This window comes from Hemicordylus capensis, chromosome 4 (genome assembly GCF_027244095.1).
Source record: "Hemicordylus capensis ecotype Gifberg chromosome 4, rHemCap1.1.pri, whole genome shotgun sequence".
Lineage (NCBI taxonomy): Eukaryota > Metazoa > Chordata > Lepidosauria > Squamata > Cordylidae > Hemicordylus > Hemicordylus capensis.
This window is the reverse complement of record NC_069660.1, coordinates 171,872,200-171,888,695: the sequence shown is the minus strand read 5'-3', so window position 1 is coordinate 171,888,695 and position 16,496 is coordinate 171,872,200. Positions and strand designations below refer to the sequence as shown.

At 45.6% G+C, this 16,496-nt stretch overlaps 1 protein-coding gene across 1 annotated transcript in view; it reads left to right on the top strand.

Moving 5' to 3' along the window:
- ZMAT2 (zinc finger matrin-type 2) overlaps positions 1–6,295 on the top strand; it is a 35,461-nt gene extending 29,166 nt beyond the window's left edge. Inside the window, exon 6 of the mRNA XM_053243440.1 lies at positions 4,288–6,295. Coding sequence (XP_053099415.1) covers positions 4,288–4,431 — 144 coding nt within the window. The 3' untranslated portion in view covers positions 4,432–6,295. The remainder of the gene's footprint in view (positions 1–4,287) is intronic.
- The last annotated feature ends 10,201 nt before the right edge of the window (positions 6,296–16,496 follow it).

Genomic DNA, 16,496 nt, shown 5'->3' with positions numbered 1-16,496 from the left:
GACCCCTCTCGATGCGCAACTTCCAAGGTTCTTCACGAGATACCAGTGTTACCAAGCAGAACAGTCACGTTGCCAAGCAGCGCTCACATCACCGTGGCCACCTGGACTGCTTTCCGCATTTCCACCAGTCACAATCCTCAGGGAGGATCAAGAAGGATTCTTCATCAAGAAGATTCTGTCAGAGGCTGCAGTGATAATCCTCGTGGTTCTGTACTGGCCACAATGCCCTTGGTTTTCAGACCTTTTGTCCCTGTCTGTTCTCTCTCTATGCTGTCTCCCTCTACAAATTGATCTCTTGCTTTAGGGCCCACTGTTTCACCCCAACCTGGCGTGGCTGCAACTGCACACATGGAAGTTGAGCACAAGTCATTAGTTGACAAAGGGTACACCAAACAAGTTCAGGACACGATCCTGGACTCAAGGCCCCCATCCACATCTTGTATTTATCAGGCCACCTGGTCAGCTTTCTGTGCTTGGGCGCATAGAAAGCATATCCAACCTACTTTAGTGGGGATTTCGGAGGTTTTGGCCTTTCTCCAGTTGGGCCTTGAGATGGGCCTGCGTCCTAATACACTGAAGCACCAGACTTCGGCTCTATCTTCTGTCCTCAACATATCAGTTTAAGGCTTTTTGGCCTTGCATCCTCACATTAGCCTTTTCCTACAGTGAGCTTCCAACATTGCTCCCCCATTGGTGCACAGGTTTCCATCTTGGGACTTGAATAAAGTGTTGAATGCCCTCACTAGGGTGCCGTTTGAGCCTCTACGTTCAGTCTCATTTAAGTTGCTGTCCTTCAAGGTGCTTTTCCTGGTGGCGATAACATCTTCCAGAAGGGTATCCGAGTTGGCAGCCTTGTTGGCGCGTAAAGAGCTGTGCCTGTTTCAAAAGGATTCAGTTGTCTTAAAATTGGATCCAGCCTTCATGCCCAAAGTTAATTCTGTTTTCCACAGACAGCAGGAGGTGGTCTTGCCTTCCTTTTGCCTGAATCCTTCTCATCTGAAGGAGAATGTTTTGGCACATGCTGGATGTGTGCAGGGTGGCCAGACTCCACATCAGATGAACTTTCATAAGTTGGATTCACTTTTTGTGGCCTTGCAGCCTTTGTCTTTGGGAGCCAAAGTCACCCTGGGCCACTGGATTAGGGCGACCATCACTCTCGCTTATGCGTCTCTCCACTTGTCGGTTTCTAAGGGAATTACGGCTCATTCTACTAGGAACATTTATGTGTCAGCTGCTTTCTCAGCCCAAGTGCCTCTGGCCGAAATCTGTAAGGCAGCCACTTGGGCTTCTGTGTCACCATTCATAAAGCTCTACAAAATACCTTCTTTTCATGCAGCTCAGGCTGCTATGGGGCGTATAGGTTTATAGCAGGTGGTTTAGCCATCCACTCCCTGCCTATATTCTCAGATTGGGTATGTCTTGTCATGTTAAGGTTGACCTCCCTGTATCATGGGGGGGAAAACATTGGTAGACTTACTGTGAAGGGTTCTTTTTCAGGGTATAGGGAGGTCATCTGGCCCACCTGCGGATGGTGGGTCTCTTAGTTTCTCCATTTATTCATGTCATTTTTACATGGATTTATAGTTGGGGAGGTGGGACAACTCTCAGGGTACCAGTTTACCTGTCAGGTTTTTTATAGCAGTTCTTGAAAGTTATCTGTTTATAGCTGCTAGCTTTCTCTGTTTAAAGTTTCTTCTCCAAAGCCTTGCTACGCTATACAGTCCCAGAACTGGGGATTGAGTGACAGTTGCCTGCCTAGAATCTAGCCTGCTTAAATTTGATTGGTCGTGTCTCAGAGCATGCAGAGGTTGATAAACCCGTCACATTAAGGATGACCTCCCTATACCCTGAAAAAGAACCCTTCACGGTAAGTCTACCAATGATTCTCTTTCTGTCAAGGACCATATTCTTGGAAAATACTAAAAACTGTCCATGGTGCCATGAACTACAGAAGATGCTAGAGTCACCAATGTCTTCTATAGTCCATGGTTCCGTCTGGTTCTGTTTTTAAAGCCCCAGCCAGCATGCAAAGCACCAGACGATGGAATGAGAAGGAAGATGCTGCACTGGCAAGTGAAGGGAGCCCCTTTCCCAAGCAGGGAGGCTTCTCCTCATGCTCCAGGGGGCTGACCACATCACCCAAAGGATCTAGGACTGTGACATTATGGGCTTTCCTGTAGCAATACAAACAAGCCTATTAGGCTCAGAAGCCTTTCCCAACTTTGTGGAGCTTGAACCAGAATGAGATAGCCTTAACTCTGGTCTTAAATCTGCAGATTTTTTTTACCATCAAATACATCGTTTGTTTAACTAATTAAGTTATACATGCACATATGTATGTGTGTAATGCAGGTACAGAGTGTTGATGTTTAGCATAGAGCAGAGGTGTCCAATTGTTATCCAGTTGTTGTTGACCTACAGTTCCCATCATCCCTGGCTACTGGCCACTGTGCCTGGCGATGATGGGAGCTGTAGGCCAACAACAACTGGAGGGCTGCAGTTGGACACCCCTGGCATAGAGTATACAGTATAGCCCTTTCTGTATGTCCTAGCAAGAGATGTAGGAAGATCCTTTCCCATCCTGCATAAATGACTCTCTGATTTGTGTCAACATGACAGACCTACTTTTGTAGGAGAGCAGTGGCATAGCAAGGTCAGAAGGGGCCCATATTCCATAAATGAACATAGCCCCTTCCTTTGTTTTTAGATGCACGCCATAGGTGTGGCTGAAAATTTAAACACATTAGTGTTTGGTGCAGCCACCAACACAAGGCTGCCCCCTGCAAATCCACCCCACCCCCCGCTACCGCATTCACCACAATATCTTAATTTCTTGTGGTGCCTTGCCACTCTCTCTCCTGCTGGTTGCCACTTCCAAGCCAGCTCAAGTGGTGAGGGGCTGAATTGAGCAAATGAGAGAAGAAAGAAGCAATCCGCCTTCTTACCAGCACATGAGCTGGCTGGCTAATGGTGGACATGCATGCACCCTGAAGCCAACCACATTGCACATTAGCAGTAGGGCCCATGTACACCCACCAGTTCCCAGCCAGCTTCAGCAGTAAGAGGCTGAATTGCCTCTTGCCTCTCTAATTCACTTTAGAGAGGAAAGAGCCAATTCAGCCCCTTATCATTGTGCGAGCCAACTGGAAGGTGTCAGCTGCAAGCAGCAGGAAGGTGGGGGGCAGGTGACAGCTGAGGGGCTCTCAGTGGCCCCTCTTCTCTGGGCAACCTTTGTTCTCAAACATGTCCACCCAATTAAGGTTACACCCTGCAGGAGAGTCAGTCTTTGGGTATACTGCAGTCCCCATCCCCTCCAAAAAATGCTTTAGGAGAATTATTTGAACACACTTGGACCTCACAGGTGAAAACTTTAGACAAGCCCCACCAGCCTTCTTCCCCATTTACTGCCTGTTTTGTGATGACAACCAATTGCTCATAAGTTTGGGGAAATGAAACTGCAATGTCATATGAAAAATGTGGAAACAAATTGTGTTGTTGTTGTTATTATTATTCCAACTAAAACCTAATGGCAATTTCTGTTTCACAAATCAAGCCATAATTTTGATTTCTCTGTATTTGTGGGTGGCTGCTATAGAAGAAGACCCCAAGTGCCCCTGCATATTAGGGGAGTTAGTGCAAACAAGAGAGAGTCCTTTGAGCTTTAGCAGTCTCAGCAGCTGCCAAGTAGTTGGTAGCTGAAGTCACACTTCTGCATCCCCTAACACAAGTCTGGCACCGTTCCAGGCCTTGCGATCTCGCAGAACGAAATATTTTGATTAGAGCAGTGGAAACCCTTTGATGCCAAAAAAAACCCCCAAAGCCTCTCAGAACTCAGCTTATGTTTCACTGAGCAGCTGTCACTCGGCTGCTCCAACAGCCATCAGATACTGACATTGTCTGTCTCCACTGTTCGACACCGCAGTTGTTGGAACAGGGCATTGGTACAAAATCTGTGTCCACTGCTTTGAAAGCAGAGCTGCATTTTCATCACTGTTAATTTCTGATGAAGCGTTGGCATTTATTTAATAGCAGATGCTGACTGTTGCTTGGACACTCTGGTGCAATCCAGTTCTTCAGATGTCACTTCTGTGTGAGTGGCTTTTGGACTGTTGCCTTTGCACCGCTCCTCTGGGGCCCAGCCATTTCTCTCTCACCCATTGTCTGTTCTTCAGACGCGAATGAATGTTGTCTCTGTGACTTGATTTCGAAGGTGGTGTTGTCCCTTTCCAAGACTTTGGTTGTGCAAGCAAGCTTGGCTTATTTGGCAGTTATTTCCCTTTGTTGCAGGAGGAAAAGGCCAAAGCCTACAAAAAGGAGAAACAGAGGGAGAAGAAAAGGAGGGCTGAGGAAGACTTGACATTTGAGGAGGACGATGAAATGGCCGCTGTGATGGGTTTCTCTGGCTTTGGCTCGACCAAGAAGAGCCACTAACTAGCCACGGACTTTCCTCTAGTCAGAGATTTTCTGCCCAGGTGATACTTGAAGAAAATTAGAAGACTTTACAGAGAATTTGTTTCTAAACATCCTGGTAGAAGTTGGGAAGCAATTCCACACTCTCCCTGTGTGGGGCTGGCGATGCCTTTCCATCACCAGTTCCTTCCTGCCTGCAAAGATAGCATCACATTTGCCTGTATGGTGGTAAACCTAAATATCCTATAAAGAACTTTAAATTAGCATCTCCTCTCTCCCCCAATCTTCTTACAATAGTTAGGGTAAACCTATTGTCAAGATATCTTTCCCTTTTTTTAAAAAAAAGAAAAATTAATCTCTTAATGTTCTATGAAGAGTTTGCAGCTGAATATTTCTTTTTGACTACCTGCCCCCACTCGCCAGCCCCCCCACCCAAACTCTTGGTCTAGCCTGCAGTTGTTGCTTTCCCTGTATGCATACTACCTGCTTCTCACTTTGTGCTGTGTGGCCTTGTGTGCATGGGAGACCTTCTGCTGGGTATATTTTCCTGTTAATAAACTGGTAAAAAATCCTGTGCATGAGTTTCTTTGGAAATTGTAATAATTGTGTTGTTTATTTGGGGATTCCACCTATAAAATGGGTATAAGTGTGTGTTCTTGTAGGCTGAGGATAGTGTATGTTACCTTAAGGGAGCCGGGGAGTTTATTTTAGCTTGTCTAGCTGACAGAGCATGGAGCTGTTTGCATTCTGAGCTTGCTGAAATGTCCTTCTTTATATTTTATAGCTTCAATAGATTACTTACATGGAGGAGGAGGTTTCTCTCTCCTTCTCCCTCCACCCCCAATTTAAGTAAAAGGTAAGATAAGGTAGACGGGGTTCCACTAGGGCCCATGCTAGTGGAAAAGAATTTTATTTATTTATTTATTTTAAAGCAGGGAAATTATTGTTAGAAACAGCAGCAAATTGTGGTGCTGTGTTGTCAACCGAAAGCTTGGACTCTCTCAACAGCACCAGATGACCTTTCATGGAGGGGCATACTTTTCTAGGAAATTTAGATCCAACAAAAGGAAGTACTTTTTCACACAGCACATAATTAATCTACGGAATTCTTTGCCACGGGATGTGGTGATGGCCACTAGTTTTAAAAAGGGCTTACACAAATGCACGGAGGACAAGTCTATCAATGGCTACTAGTCTGGTGGCTATAGGCCACCTCTAGCCTCAAAGTCAACTCTCAATGCCAGTTGTAGGGGAGCAACAGCAAGGAGAGAGGGCATGCCCTCACCTCTTGCCTGTGAGCTTCTCAGAGGCATCTGGTGGGCCCTGTGTGCTGGACTGGATGGGCCTTGGGCCTGATCCAGCGGGGCTGTTCTTATGTTACACTGAAAATTCTCAGTTTAAGGACAGTTTCCAAGGTTAAAGCAATGAATTGGTCTCCTTTGGGTTTAATGCATGTACTGAGAAGGAATCCTAGATGAGTCTCTCTCCTAAACCAGAAATGATTGCTTAGTATCTAGCTATCATAACTGTACTGAATGCCTATCCCTAAATTTTATCTGAGCAGGTATAGGAGGAGTAGAAGGGACAGGACACCTCTCCCATCTTTATTCAGGTTGGACAAGTGCTATCTGTGCCGCTCCAGCTGCTCTTTATGCCCTGTGTCATTTTCATTGCTTTCTTGATTTAGTTCAGCCAAACCCTCTATGACTCATTCATTGCCTTTTTTGGTTTAGGATAATTTACATCTGGTGTAGCTGATTTTCATAGTGCCTTCCTTTTTATATTGATGGGATCATTGTTCTTGCCTTTCTCTGTACCTTTATGGAATCTCACAGTGTATTGAGCTTTCTTTCAAATACATGTAGAATAAATCCTATCATGCTTTGTTGCTGTTTTAATTCCTTAATCTTAGACCGCTGACAGCTTCATTGCCTCAGATATTTCCACTTCAATTCAGATTATAATCCCCATTGAAGATGCCATTGAAATGATACACAGCCTGTAGCACTGCCAGCTGAGATACAAATGTCCTTGGAGACTTGACCCTTTAAATTCGAAAAATCCTTTTAATGTGCCTCAAACTGCTTCTGTGCACCAAATGGAAAGGAGCATTCAATTCCAGCCACGTACCTGTCCCTGTTCAAACCCAAAGAGTAAACTCCATTTGAATATGTGAGAGAAATGAAGCCTGTGACTAAATATCCTACAAGATTTGAGGAGAGGAGGAGGTGCAGAATAGGAAGCGAGATTACAGTGCCATGTAGCTGCTTTCATGCACATTAGAAGTTTGTGATGTTTTGGATGATTTTACCCTAGGTAGCAACTTTGTAGCTTCTCACAGCCTCTCTTGTCCTGTTTAGGTACATTTACAAACTGCTCATTATTGCACATGAACTAATTGAGTTTGGTTAGCGTTGATGAGAAATGGCATGGTCCAGTGGATCCCTGATGGAGGTGGGAACTGGGACCTGCTGTGTCCTAATCCTAGTTCAAGAGCTGCTGCTGCTGCTGCGTGATCTTGACAATGTGATCTTCATTGTGAGATGCCTCAATTCCACTTTTTGTTCATCAGTTCTGAACAGCTGCTAGAGATGATTAAGTCATCCTAAATGCTGTTGCAATTACAGGTACAATCTCAGTACTTCTCTCTTCCCTTCTCTGCCCTACTTTAGTGTCCCTTTAGTGAGCAGAGGCATGCCATGCTATAGGACAAATGGGTTACTGAAATATAGCTGACCATGTTTGTGTTTAAGGATGAAATCCCGAGCTTGTTGCCATGCATGTTAATTTCTTATGTGTTCCTATCCAAATCTTGGAAATTTTCTCATTTGTCAAATTTCTGTAGTCCTTACAGAGGTAGGTAACCTGGTAAAATATGTCTGACAGTTAATAGGAAAACTAGTTCAATGAGAAATAATGTGTTCACTTGACAAAGTATAAATTGACAGCAGTTGCCAGCGTGTCCTGGATATGGTCATAGGTGGGGGAGCCCCTCTGTATAACGGAGGGCATGTGAAAGTGTGTGTGTGTGAGAGAGAGAGAGAGAGACAGACAGACAGACAGACAGACAGAGGGAGGGGGGGAGAGAGAGAGGGTGAGTGTGCAGGCGGGAGGATGGATGGAATTTCATTTCCATGGTACCTTATCCCCCCCACCCCCCATCCTCCATTAAAAGCCTTTTACCTAAACTCCAGCCTAAGGGCATCTTCCTCTATAGGGCTTGAGTATCCGCCTACACATGCCAATATTTCTGCCTGTCTCTCCTGTCCCAGCACAGGGGCTTTGCTCTCAGGGGTGGGGGGTGGAAGAGGGGGAGTCTCTTTGTCTTGGTTACTTGCTGGGAGCAGTGGAGTGTGTAGTGGCAGAGATACAGACTCCTGCTGGATTCCCAGCAGCAGGAGCTGCCTCCAGCCAAGGATGAAAAGCTAGTTTCATGGGAGGAAATAATATTTAGAAAAGAGAGCAAGAGAGATAACGCTTCCTGCAAAGAGCATTAACCCTCTGCTCCCCATGCTTCTCTAAAGAGATATGAATTCTCTGTTTTCTGTTGTCCTTTGCTGAAAAGAAACCTTCAGTTTCCTACTGCTCCCATCATTGCTCCATATACTGAATGCTAGTAATCTGCTGGTCTATCCTCTTCTCTGGAGGCTCATAGCCTCTTGTTGGTTGTCTGTGGCTTTTTTTACTGTGGGGTCTGGAGTTGCAAGGGCTGCAAAGACTGCCCTGGGTGGGGATCAGGTGTCTGTGATTCTGGCTGGGCTGACTCTGTCTTTTGCACCCTTCAAGCAGCTCTGGGGTCCCCAGCTTTTGGAGGAGGGATAAATGGGAGACACTTGGGCGGGTGGAGAGAAGGCAGGGGGTCCTGGATGTGCTGCCAGACCTAGAGGCCAAGTAAGTCAGAAGGTGCGGCTTTTATTGCCAGTTTTAACCCCTCAGCCAGTGAAGCTGATTTTATCTGAACATATAAAACAAGCCTTATACCAAATCAGACTTTTGGTCTATGGCAAAGTCTTTCCTAGCCCTGCTGCCCTGGAAGCCTTTGTCACAGAACCTACATACAAAGCAGGTGTTCTATTGCTGAGCTGTAGCCCCACCACATAAAACACGTGACATTTGCCTTGTCCCAAATCAGTCTACCCAACTGAATACTGTTACCTACGCCAACTGGCAATGGTTCTCTGTGATCTGGGGCAGAGTTCCTTTCCTAGCATTACTACATGAAATTCAAACACTGTAGAGGTGCATAGTATGTGTGCATTTGATTAGTATGATGCCCTCTGTTGGAGACCCAAAGACATCACAAATTCACTACACCTACTTGGGGTGGAGCCACTTAATGGCGCAGTGGGGAAATGACTTGATTAGCAAGCCAGAGGTTGCCAGTTTGAATCCCCGCTGGTATGTTTCCAACACTATGGGAAACACCTCTATCGGGCAGCAGCAATATAGGCATTATCTCATACTGCGCGGGAGATGGCAATGGTAAACCTCTCTTGTATTCTACCAAAGACAACCACAGGGCTCTGTGGGCTCCAGGAGTCGACACCGACTTGATGGCACAATTTACTTGGGGTGGGGGAGTTGCTGGCTATCGGCACTTTCATTACTTTAGAACAGTTAAGGGCATGGAACTGCCTTGGGATAATTTTTATGTAAAGCAGGACAAAAAATATATAACCATAAGCAAACAGAAGTAGTATTTGGCTGGTTACTGATGGTGGCCTCTATGTTTGATGCTACTGATTAAAAAAAATGTAGAAGAGTTAACCTATAATATTGGGGCCATTTTGGTGTTTATATAACATCACTGCTTTTCAGAGTGACACATTCTGTTTTTTAATTTGATGGTGGAGTCATGAACTTCCGCTTCAGGGACCAGGAGATGGAGTCTTCCCCAACATTCACCCCAAAGCTAACCCACAGTTCATTGAGAGTGGGCTCTCCATCTCTGATGTATTGAACTCATGGTAGTCTGAACAGAGTCTGAGTGTAGGTGACCTGCTTGAATCAGCTTCTCTAATCAGTGATGCAGCACATCCGATACTTGGAAACAGGGCCAGCCAGATGATACCCTGAAAACAGCAGTTTGTTAAGTGGCAGCAGTATAACTAGTGGTGGCAGTATGGGGTTCTCCTTTATTGTAAGCATAACATTATTAGGCCTTAGGTGACTTCTAGGGTAGTGTACCAGTACTGAGCTATGAGCTAGGTAGGAAGTCCTGTTCCAGGGATGACTCCAAGGGGTAGCAAGTAAGGTTGTGCATGAAGTGTTTCAGCGCCTCTAATTAGAGGCGCTGAAATGCTTTGAGCTGCCCCAGCCGAATCGTTTTGGTGGAGGCGAGCAGGTGCTTTAAAAGGAGGAAGGCAGGCCTTACCTACCTCTCCACCGTGCCCTTCCATGGCACTGCCTCTATTAAATATCTGTGGTGTCTGTTTTGAAAAACCACACCGTGTGGCTGCTACCTGCTTGGGAACAGGAAGTTCCCTGTCCTCAGTAGCCCATGGGTGGTGTTGGCACATAGATGGCATTTGCACAGATGTTCCCACGGGCTGCTGGGAACAGGGAGTTCCTGTTCCCAAGCAGGAAGCAGCTGCATGGCGTTGTTTTTCAAAACAGACACCACAGCTGTTTAATACAGGCAGTGCCATAGCGGGGTGTGGTGGAGGAGTGAGGGAGAGGCAGGTAAGATCTGTCTTCCTCCTTTTAAAGTATCTGCTCTCCACCCCTCATGTACGGAATGATTTATGCACATCCCTAGTAGCAGATGGTTCCCCAAAACATTTCCCATTCCCTCAGTCATTGGACTGGAACTTCTCAGCAAAGTGCCAGACAATATAGTCATAGTATATTATGGTCTTATTGCTTGGATTCATTTTAAACGGCCTCCGTTGTTTAAAGAAGCCTCATTTACTCACTCTTCTATGCCACAACAAGCAACAACAACTATTTATATACTGCTTTTCAACAAAAAAATTCCAAAGCAGTATGTATGTATAGATAGATAGATAGATAGATAGATAGGATGGAAGCCTGTCCCCAAAGGGCTCACAATCTAAAAAGAAACATAAGAGAGACACCAGCAACAGTCACTGGAGGTACGGTGCTGGGGGTGGATAGGGCCAGTTACTCTCTCCATGCTGAATAAAGAAAACAACCATGTTAAAAAAGTGCCTCTTTGCCCAGTTAGCAGGGGTTAAAGAAGCAAAAGCAAGTGCTGCCTGGTTGGTAGGCCCTTGGTTTCCATCCTGGCTAGGAACTGGGCTGGGTGAGACCATGTGTGCAGTGGGATGCAAGATCATCTCCCCTGCAGATTTCAGCTGGCCAGGTACTGATCTCTCTCCCCACCCGTCTTTCCTGCCACATGGTCATGGACAGGAAGAGAAAAACTAGCCTGGAGAGCAGACTGGAAGGTCTGGCCTAATCCTAAAAGACAATATTTTCTAAGATAAATCTGTCTTGTTCTTTGAATAAATTTGAAAATGTCAAATAAGCCCAATAAGCTAAACTAACAGCACTTACCTTACCACTGTAAGTACCTAATGTATAGCAAAATCCTTGCTCCCCAAATAACATTCTTTGCCAACTGTTTGCTCCCCCAAACTAATTGCTCTGAATTGCTAGTCAGTGACCGAAACAAAGATATCTATCTATCTCGGGGTGGAGCCACCATTGGGCCAACAGGTTCAAAGAACCTGGGCTGCGCCCAATCAGGGGCCGCGTCTTGCGGCCCCAACACGCCCCACGTATCTGATGTCAGACGTGGGGGTGCTAGTTTAGCTCCCAAGCGGGGGCCATGTGGCCCCTTCGGGAGCTAGAGCCGCTCCTGGCTGCACTGCGAAAGCAGCGCCAGCCTTAGTTTAACTCCCGAAGGGGCCGCGCGGCCCCTTCGGGAGTTAAACTCCAACTCCTGAAAGGACCCTCAAGGCTTCATTTGGGAGCCAGACCACGTCCCCCACCCCCATGTCTGATGTCAGACGTGGGTGCGTGGCTAGCCCCACATCTAACATCAGACGCAGGGGGCGGGGTCAGCGGGGCCGCCGTCGCAACCGCACACAGGCCGCCGACGGTCCCGCCCTGCGCCTGATCTATCTATCTGTTCTGAAGTTTGACCTGTTCAAATCTCACTTCTGCAATGAACTCACCAGATGTTCTTTGGTCACCCATCCAACTCTCAGCACCACCATGCCTTGCAGTAATTGAGAGCGATAATTATTATTATACTGGCATGGTAGAAGGTAAAGTGTGCCATCGAGTCGGTTTTGACTCCTAGTGACCACAGAGCCCTGTGGTTGTCTTTGGTAGAATACAGGAGGGGTTTAGCTTTGTTTCCTCCTGTGCAGTATGAGGTGATACCTTTCAGCATCTTCCTATATCGCTGCTGCCTGATATAGGTGTTTCCCATAGTCTGGGAAACATACCAGCGGGGATTTGAACTGGCAACCTCTGCCTTGATGATCAAGTCATTTCCCCATTGATATATGATTAAGATGAGTCATTGTTTCAATACTATTATAAGCCCTGAACATTCTATTGCTCATAAAGTCTATATATCTGTCCAACCCCACTGAAATTTTGCTCACATCAATTAGATAAGACACCTCCAAATCCATTGCAAATCCGTTGAAAAATAGCGGAGATACAGCAGTTTCAAATTTGAACTCCTATAAAGAGAGGTCAAAGTGTTGGCAACTTTTTTCCACCACAGAGAATATATCTTTTTAAAATTTCAATGACTCTTTAATTTTATCCAAAACTTCAGGTCCGTGCTGGACTAGTGCCTTTTGCTTGTTTGAAAAACATCCATCTAGTGGTTTTTCAAGTAATTTGTGTTTGAAAATCCCCATAGTAACAGGGTAAAAACCACTATGGGAGCAGACCACTGATTTTTCCCTAAGATGGTTCTGAAGCCAGAGTTGGGAGGGCAAGTCCTAGCAACTTCTAGCAAGTGACTTCCTGGTTCTGGACCATAGGAAACTGCCGTATACTGAGTCAGACAATTGGTCTATCTAGCTCAGTATTGTCTACACAGACTGGCAGTGGCTTCCCCAAGGTTGCAGGCAGGGATCTCTCTCAGCCCTATCTTGGAGAAGCCAGAGAGGGAACTTGGAACCTTCTGCTCTTCCCAGAGCGGCTCCATCCCCTGAGGGGGATATCTTAGAATGCTCACATGTGGTCTCCCTTTCAAACCAAGGCAGACCCTGCTTAGCTAGACCAGCTCTCCCCTTCTGAATACAGGTATCTGATGGGGAGATGCATCAGACAGAAATTCATCTGGGGCATCTCTTGGAAGAGATTGGGGAAGCTGCACCTGTTGATTTTCTGCCTGGATGCATCCCTCCATAGCCCAATGTCCTGTTGAAAAGGCCAAGGCAAAGTGTGGGTGCATAGAGCCTCATATGTAAAGCTAGTATAATATACAAGATTGTACAGAGTCTTTACATGTGGTGTGGAAGTTAAGATTATCACCTTAACTTGCAATTTCCATGCTTTTTAGAGCACAAGTGAAAATGTGAAACCATCTTAACTCTCAACTTAAACTGAAGTTTCGCATGAATGAATATGCACCTATGATATAGAATTAGTGCAAAGATTATTGAGATTAGATGCATTTATTTGAACACTAAAACAATTTTTTCTAACTGACGTACTTTTCTGTGTATACACATGACTCATGTGAGTTTAAATTATATTGGCCATGTAGATAATCACCTATGTGGTTTGACAGGAAAAATTTGGCTGTATATAGAAAGTAGAGTCAAGTATCCAAATTCACACTTACCTTTCTGCTATTTCAAGGACTGCATCTCACAGCTGTTGCACACTTCTTCCCCCCTGGAGCAGGTCAGGCATTCACACTGCTGCTAAGAGTCCTTGAGGCAGGGATAATTTTGATAGGGCTGACCATCTTAAGAATGCACTGGAGCATGAGGTAGAATGCTTAACTAGGTTGTCAGTTTAAAATCTCCTTGTGAGGTGAAGGGCCAAGCTCTACATAGAAGGGACAACTACTTGAGCGTGAGGGTGTGGAAAACAGGGAGCAGGCAAGGAGGACAAGTTCAAAGACCACTGCCAGGGCAAAGTATGGTGTAAGCAGCGACAGAACAATAGAGTTCAGATTTTTCAGCACAACTAAAGAATTTCTACAGAATTTGAGAACTGAGTGCATAAGCCAAAATCACCTGCAGCCACGAAGGCTGTTGCAAAAGTGATTGTTGAGCTTTCTCAGTCAAATGCCTCTGTCTGGTCAGCCTGAGGGTGGAAAGGGTGGTAGCAGCAGTGGCATTTCAGTAGTTCTCAGTACCTGAAGCACTGGGGAATTCTGATCTGACCTTTCCTTACAGCTGCATGAAAGCATAGCTGTAACTTATGGTGAAGTTTGCAATCATATATGCAATCTTATGCAGTCAAGCCTCAGAATTCAGAAGTTAGCAATTTTATGTTTTCTAAAAACTGCTCTTGATCAAGGACAAGATGACCAAAATTCCAGTGCCACTTAGCAAGAGGCCTCCTGAGCCCCCAAACTTTAAAAGAGCTTAATCGTCCTTTGCAATGTGATGTAGAAAAGGCTATATTTTACTTTTAGCCCATTTTAAAATCTGCTGAGTTGGGGCTGAGTTCCTTGGTGGAAGCAAGGAACAATTCTTCTCCATTAGAGAGAACATATGCTAATAAAACGATGTCCCAGTTAAGCAACAGCTACTGCCATTCATTGTCATTGGGGCAAATCACTTTCCCAGAGCCATCCTAGTCAGAGAGACAGCCTGATTTACTTGGCTGTGCCTCGGGAGCATAAAGAGTACACCTTCCCTTCTGAGCCATTTAAAAATTGCTTGTGTGCATCAGCCTGAAAGTGGAGAGGCGTTGCAAAATGTATCCTACAGCAGCAGGTGTACCCTGCAGTGCAAAGGCATCTCCCTGCTTCTAGAAGACTAATGGAGGAGGAGGAATTCCTGGTTTTTGAGAGAGAGAGAGAGAGAGCTGTGTTGCTCCATTGGGAGTGGGGAACAAAAAATTTCACAACACACCTTATTAGGGCCAATGGGAAATTCACAGAATAGTGAGCAATCTTTTGAGTTAACTAAAGTTCTGCTTTAGGCTGAAGGTTAAGGAAAAATAACTAGTCACCCAATTTTTAAAAATCCAGTAACTGTCACCCAATTTTTTTAAAAGCCTAATTAGGCATATGTTTTAGGTGATTAATTGATCACATTTGTATAAATTTACATATGAGGAAAAATACTTTTAAACAAACAAAAACACACCTTGCTTTTGGATGATGCACGTTTGTGCCTAAGAGGCATAAATTTAGAAGAGGTATCTTCTCTCTTCCCACAAACAGGAGGGAGTGCCTCTTCTGAGATGTTGCTTGCCACCTGCATTTTAAAAGAAATGCTGCATTTAAAGATATGTATGAGCCAAGACACCTTTTTAGTAAATTAAACATGTTTTGATCACTTCAATCAACTGATTAATTAACATTTCATCTCTCAAACAAAAGGGAGGAGGGACAAAAAGATTTTGCTGGGCATGATGCAGTTTGGAATGAAGGAAGTGTTATGCAGACTTAATTAGGACTAGCTGTGCCAGGCGCAGAGTATCTATGTCTCTGCCCGGCCCACCCCCACCCCCTCCGCCGCCAGTGGTTTCTGGCTGGCAGGCTGGCCAGAAAGCCGGCCCGCCATCTCCTCCCGCCCTCTAATTCCTGGTGGCCAGCCTGGCCTGCCGCTGCCTGCTCCCAGCAGCTGGCCTGGCCCACCACCACCTGTTGCTCCTGGTGGCTGGCCCGGCCTGCCGTGGCCGCCACCTGCTCTTGGCTGCTGGCCCGCCAGTGGCCGCATCTCTATTTTCTCCCCCGTCCCATCGCTAATCGGCAGCTGCTCGCGAACTCTTGTGAAAGCTGCCACGCATGGGATTAGTGACGGGTACGCCTAGGAGAAATAAATATATAGTTAGACTATGTCTGGTGCAAAAAGGAAAACAGTAGTCTTGCTCAGGTTGCAGCAAGGCATGCTGGGGTGAAAGAGAGCAGTGCTCTCTCTTTGAAAATGTAAAAGGAAGCAATTTAGTTATTTAGATATATTTAGATATGCTAGGAACAGCTCCTAACAACTGGTGGTTTATATATTTTTTTAAGAGAGAACAGCCAGTGCTTTTTCCACACCAGCATGCCTTTTGCAACCCAAGATTATTTGGTACTGGGAATGGTCTACCTAATTATATCTGCATAACAGCCCCTCCACTCCATTTTAAGACTACTGCCAAGGGTAGACTGAGGCTTTTTCATCATGCCCAGCAATATTTTCTTCCCTCCTCCTTTCATGTTTTTGCTTCACATACCGCCTAAAGAAGAGTTTCGGCATACTTGAAAACTTGTTCACTATGTTGTGATATTTTAGTAGGTCCTTACTGTTTGTATCCAACTGTAAACACAAAATTTATTAGAAGGGGACAGACACAGAAACATGATGATCTGATAAGCCCTTTTTGCCTTCTTTACCCTTTGGAAAGTAAGGGGTGGAGATGCCTTGTACCAAAAGAAGCTCTAGAGCAGGCCTGTTCAACTTAGCTGCCCGCCCCCCGCTGATGTTTTTGGACTACAACTCCCATCATTCCCAGCCACAGTGGCCAGGGATTATGGGAGCTGTAGGCCAACATCTGCAGGAGGGCTGAAGTTGAGCTGCCCTGCTCTAAAGTTTCCACTTGCTGATGATGGTGTATCTCACTCTCTATCCCTTTCCTATATTTCCCCCCATTTTATCCCCAAGCATGTCTCTGCCTGCTGCTTCCCCTCTTTGTCCTTGCATGTCTCCCACCATCCTCTCTATCTTACCTGCTCTCTGTGGATCCCTCAAACGCCGCTCTGGGAGTCAGAGATCCACTTGTTTTGCCCAGCAAAACAAGCTCCTCCCCAGGTCAGATGCGTTGGCCACTGCTTCCATCTTTGTGATGTTTTACCAGCTCTCTTGCCCATGGCCCAAGCTTGAAAAAAAGCCCTTTGGTTTTGATGGAGAAAACAGAATGAATTTCTACATACATTTTTGAAATGTTTGGAGAGGATTCCCCTGTTGGAATGCAACCCATTGGGA